The sequence below is a fragment of the Erigeron canadensis genome, chromosome 8 (assembly GCF_010389155.1).
Source record: "Erigeron canadensis isolate Cc75 chromosome 8, C_canadensis_v1, whole genome shotgun sequence".
Classification (NCBI taxonomy): Eukaryota; Viridiplantae; Streptophyta; class Magnoliopsida; order Asterales; family Asteraceae; genus Erigeron; species Erigeron canadensis.
In genome coordinates, this window is record NC_057768.1 from 22,297,716 (window position 1) to 22,303,630 (window position 5,915).

Below are 5,915 nucleotides of genomic sequence, written 5' to 3' on the forward strand. Positions count from 1 at the left end.
ATGGATGTCATTGAAAAACAATGGCCTACTGAACCGGCGGAGAATGCTACAGCAGCTGAAAAAGCTGAATATAGAATTCAATACACTAGATTCAATGAAGTTTGTTGTTTGATGCTTGCGAGCATGTCTCCTGAGCTACAGAAACAATTCGAACTTTACACTCCATATGATATGATCAGCGAGCTGAAATCTTTATATGAGAAACAAGCCGGAGTGGAACTTTTCGACAATGTCGTGGAACTCCATGACATGAAACTTGAATCTAGAAAGCCGGTTAGCAGTCATGTGCTCAAGATGAAGAGCATTTTTGACAAGATGGAATCAATGGAGTATGCTTATCATAAAGATGTTAAAGTTGGCATGATTTTCAAATCTCTTCCCAATGAATTTGAGAGTTTTGTGCAAAACTATAACATGCACTCTATGAAAAAGAGTGTTAATGAACTCCATGCTATGCTCATTGAATTTGAGAAGAAGATTCCTAAAAAGGCCAATGACTCTAATGTTCTTATGATCAAAGGGGGTCGGATCCAAAAAGCTAAAAGATCGCGAAGAGCTAGAGGCAAAGCTGATGGCAATGGAAAGGGCAAGCAAGTTGCAAACCCTTCCCAGCCAAAGAAGACTCCTCCAGCTAAGAAAGAGCATCCGGCTAAAGACCAGAGCTGTCATCATTGTAATGAAGTCGGGCACTGGAAGAGGAACTGTCCTAAGTATCTTGCCGAGTTGAACTCGAAGAAGAAGAATACTAGCGGCGCTAGTACTTCAGGTATCTTCACAATTGAATTATTTTCCTTAACTAAGCGTAAATCGTGGGTTTATGACACTGGCTGTGGAACTCACATCTGTAATGAATTACAGGGGCTTAGGAAAAGGAGGAAACTGAAGCCCGGAGCTTTGCAGTTGATAGTGGGCAATGGTCTACCAGCAGCTGTTGAAGCAATTGGAGAATTTCATTTAGTTCTTCCTTCCGGTTTAATTATTGTTCTAGACAATTGTCATTATGCACCTTCTATTACTAGAGGTGTTATTTCAGATTCTTTGTTGAAAGACAACGGATTCATTAATGTTTTTAATGATATTGGTATTTCAGTTTCTAAAAATAATGTTCATTATTTTGATGCTATTGCTTTTAATGGTATTTATAAAATTGATATGCGTGATTGTGTTTCAAATAATTCAATGTATAATGTTAGCAAAAGAGCCAAGACTGACTCGACCTCTACCTATCTTTGGCACTATCATCTTGCACACATTGGCAAAAACCGCATTGAAAGACTTCAACGTGAAGGGATCTTAAAATTGAATGATGAATCATTTGATAAATGTGAGTCATGTGTTTCTGGCAAGATGACACGAAAACCCTTTACGCATACGCCAGAAAGGGCTAAAGATCTTCTTGGACTCATTCATACCGATGTTTGTGGCCCATTTAGACATGTGTCAAGAAAAGGAGCTAGCTACTTCATTACTTTTACGGATGATTTCAGTCGTTATGGTTATGTTTACTTGCTTAAACATAAACATGAAGTCTTTGAAACATTCAAAGAGTTTAAGAATGAAGTTGAAAATCAACTCGGTAAATCCATCAAGATTCTTCGTTCGGATCGAGGTGGTGAATACTTAAGCCAAGAGTTTAAGGATTATCTTACAGCATGTGGCATTGTCCAACAGCTTACTCCTCCATACACTCCTCAGAATAATGGAGTGTCTGGAAGGAGAAATCGAACCTTGCTAGAAATGGTAAGATCGATGATGACCCGTACAACTCTCCCATTTTCGTTTTGGGATTATGCTCTAGAGACTGTTGTACGCATTCTCAATATGGTTCCAACCAAGAAGGTTGACAAGACACCGTACGAATTATGGCATGGTGATGTCCCTAATTTGTCTTACTTAAGAGTCTGGGGATGTGAGGCACTTGTGAAGCGTGATACGCCTGACAAACTTGAACCCAGAACTACTAAGTGCATCTTTTTCGGATACCCTAAGGAAACGATGGGTTACGACTTCTATGATCCCGCCAAAAAACACTGTTCGTGTTGCTCGTTATGCTGAGTTCTTTGAAAAGAAGTTAGTTCAAGAGAACAGTGGGAGGATTGTAGAACTTGATGAGATTCAAGAGAAAGATGTGTCACCTTCTGAAGATACTAGCAATCATCAACTTGGGGGGGGGGGGGGAAATGTTCAAAGTGATGAACCTCAAGTCGATGATAATGAAGCGATTCCACTTTGTAGGTCCGAAAGGACAAGACGTCCTACCGAAAGACTATGTCTAATGGTAGAAGAAGACGTTGTTGGAGATCTCGATGAGCCTCCGAATTTCGAAGCTGCATTATCAGATCCGGAATCTGAAAAATGGCTTGAAGCTACGAAGGTGGAAATGAAATCCATGAAAGACAATCAAGTCTGGAGCTTGGTTGATCTTCCACAAAATGCTCAGACTGTTGGGTGTAAGTGGATCTTCAAGAAGAAGACTGACATGGATGGAAATGTACACACCTATAAAGCTCGTCTCGTAGCGAAAGGTTATACTCAACGTTTCGGCGTTGATTATGAAGAAACCTTTTCTCCAGTCGCGGACATTAGAGCTATTAGGATTCTCTTAGCCATAGCTGCGTACTATGACTTTGAGATATGGCAAATGGATGTTAAGACTGCCTTCTTAAATGGTTACTTGGATGAAGAAGTCTATATGGATCAACCGGAAGGTTTTATTGATCCAAAACATCCCAACAAAGTATGTAAGCTTCAAAGGTCCATTTATGGACTAAAGCAAGCATCAAGAAGTTGGAATAAACGGTTTGATAAAGAAATCAAAAAGTTTAGTTTCATTCAAAATCCCGATGAGCTATGTGTATATCGCAAAGCTAGTGGGAGTAATGTTACTTTCCTTGTCTTGTATGTCGATGACATATTAACCATAGGAAAACACGTTCCAATGTTGCAAGATGTTAAATCCCATCTTGGAAAGTGTTTTGCCATGAAAGATTTAGGAGAAGCGGCATTTATTCTTGAAATCAAAATCTATCGAGATAGATCAAGGCAATTAATTGGATTAAGTCAGAGTGCTTATATTGATAAGATCTTGAAGCGATTCAAGATGGAGAACTCTAAGCGTGGGTCTATACCTATGCAAGAAAAACTTAGTTTATCTGTCAAACAAGGTGCTTCTACGCCTAGTGAGGTAGAGCGTATGAGTAGAATTCCTTATGCTTCGGCTGTAGGATCTATTATGTATGCGGTTAGATGCACTAGACCCGATGTAGCGTTCGCGCAAAACATCGTAAGCCGATATCAACAGAATCCCGGTGAAAGCCATTGGATTGCTGTTAAAAATATTCTGAAGTACCTACGAGCTACTAAAGATATATTCTTGGTGTATGGAGGAAATCCAGACTTAGAGCTCAAAGTGACCGGATACTGTGATGCTGGATTTCAAACTGATAAAGATGACACGAAGTCTCAATCAGGTTTCGTCTTCGTTTTAAACGGAGGAGCTGTGGACTGGAAAAGCAAGAAGCAAACCACAGTCGCCATGTCTGCAACAGAGTCTGAGTACATTGCAGCCTCAAAAGCCGCAATGGAAGCAATCTGGATAAGTTCATTAGCGGGCTCGACGTGATCCCCTCAAATGAATTACCCACTGATTTGTACTGTGACAATTCCGGTGCATTAATCATTGCCAACGAACCCGGAGTTCAGAAAGGTGCCAGACATTATGCTAGACGATGTCACTATGTTCGAGAGCAGATCGAACTAGGAGAGATCAATTTACTCAAAGTTCACACAGATTTTAACTTAGCTGATCCTTTCACGAAAGCTTTGTCTAGGCCCAAGCTTGAAAGGCATGCTGATGGCATAGGACTTAAATTAGCTAGTTGTTTCATGTAAATCTGTTGTTTCAGTGTTTGGATAAGGGATGTTAAACAATTTATATTTTTTATAATGAAATAAAGTACTTGATATGTTTGATTTCATTCAATATTAAATTGTGTCCTATATTTGCATGTTTAATCCTTGAATATTTCATTTAATATTTTATATATTATTGAATATTCTAAATTGTACATTGTCGATTAATTATATTGGAATATAATTAAACAAAGAAAAATGTGAGTGATTGGTTATATTCTTGGAATATGTAATGGATGGATCCCACCAAACTCACATGATATCCATAGCGGATGCATATCGGACTACCCCACTAACGAATTATCACTTTATGGATCATCGTCATTAAGTGAAATTCGCACATGGTTACTTTTATTGATCCTTTGACTTGAGATACAAGTAGGTCAGCATATATGAATCGCACTTACTTGATATAGTTCTAACTCACCTGAATAAGGGGTACATAAAGGGCTATTTTCAGAAAGCGTCGTGAAATATGATGACTCACACGTGTAGTCAATATAGGATTTGTTCCTTCAATTTGAAAATTGAAGTATGATACCATTTGGCGCCCTAATTAGGACTAATTAAAATGTTTGCATGGCCGTGCCCAAATAAATCCAGATTGTTCTCGATTATATTTGGTAATCATTAATTAGTTATACAATGAGAAACATAATCGTTAAATTATGAAATGATCTCGATCCATATTCATATTTAACAAAGGTATCTGAACAAAGGGATAATAAATGTCTTGACCATTTAAACAGTACTTAAATGTTTTCGGGAGCATTGGGGTGTTGCTAGACGCTTACCAATGTTATTAGCTTCATTCGTTACGAGCTCAAGTGGGAGCTGTTGGAATATGATCACGTAAAATGAACGTATGTCCGAAAATTATTTAAGCCTACGGGGTCACACCTCAACATGAATGTAACTATAAATTAATTAATATATTAAATGTAATTTATTGATTAATTTGATCACGAATAACTAACGGAGGTTCGTTAAAAGAGTTAAAAGTTAACGGTACTTAATTAACGGACTTAACGGAGAAGAGTTGGAATTAGGAAACAATTAGGAAACCCCTCTAGAATGTTCTAGGGGGGGACGGTCGACCAAGGGCTCAAATCCCTCAAGACTTGGCCATTAAGTTTCCTAAGCCTATAAATAGAAGCCTAGGTTAATTGTTTTTCACACACAATTAATTTAGGTTTTCTAAAACCCTAAAAATCTCTTCTCTCTTCCTCTCTCTTGTTTCGGTCGACTACTTCAAGAAAAACAAAGGGTTTTTAGTTGGGTCAAAATTCAAGAGCAATAACAAAGGGTTGTTCGGTTCGTGATCAAGTACTAGCATACATACATTCCATCGTTGAGTGTGCAATCGTAGAGATGTTAAGTTAAACCTTGTTTTTGTCTTCAATCTCTCCATTATAAGGTACAAATTCTATACTTTGGTTAATTATTTAAACTACATAGATCTTGTCTTCCGTTGCGTGCTTTGTGATTTGTTGTGATAATTAGTTATAAAACCCAACAATTCGTTGGCACACTTATTCAATGTAGCTCATAGCAACACTTATTCCACTCTATCACCTCTGTTTTCGAGTGATTATATTTTGATTTTCAGACCTCGAAATCGAGTTTTAGTGTGTTCTTTGTTTTTCCGGCGAGCTGTCGAAATTTCCGGCAACATTTTTGGATTGTAAAATTAGTTAGGATTTGTTCGAGATTGAATTTAGAGCAGATTGCAATAGGTTTCATGTTCTGATTCGAAAAGACGAAAGAGTAATCACGATTTGAAATTTCCCGGCGAGTTGTCTAGTTTTCCGACGAAGGAGATCAAACTTACTTTTGGTCAGGTTTTGTTCGGAATTCATTTCTGAACATGTTGCGACCGATCTCAGGTCCTGATTCGTAAGAACGAGGGAGTAATAGGAGGTCAAAGTTTTTCCGGCGTCGTTGTTGCATTTTCCAGCAGCCGTGAACTTCAGGGGGTTCAAAAAGAAATAGGAATGGGTTAA

At 38.2% G+C, this 5,915-nt stretch overlaps 1 protein-coding gene across 1 annotated transcript; it reads left to right on the forward strand.

The window, feature by feature from the left end:
* On the forward strand, positions 1-5,915 carry LOC122610428. The gene is made up of 2 exons (XM_043783419.1): positions 1-648; positions 5,799-5,915. Exons 1-2 carry the CDS (start codon positions 1-3, stop codon positions 5,913-5,915), a joined length of 765 nt encoding a protein of 254 aa, XP_043639354.1.

Bases quoted from the DNA above. Each gene is read 5' to 3' on its own strand.
- LOC122610428 (XM_043783419.1), top strand. From the start codon at position 1: ATGGATGTCATTGAAAAACAATGGCCTACTGAACCGGCGGAGAATGCT. The intron at 649-5,798 runs GCTAAAGACCAG...GACCGATCTCAG, and splicing joins CAGCTAAGAAAGAGCATCCG to GTCCTGATTCGTAAGAACGA.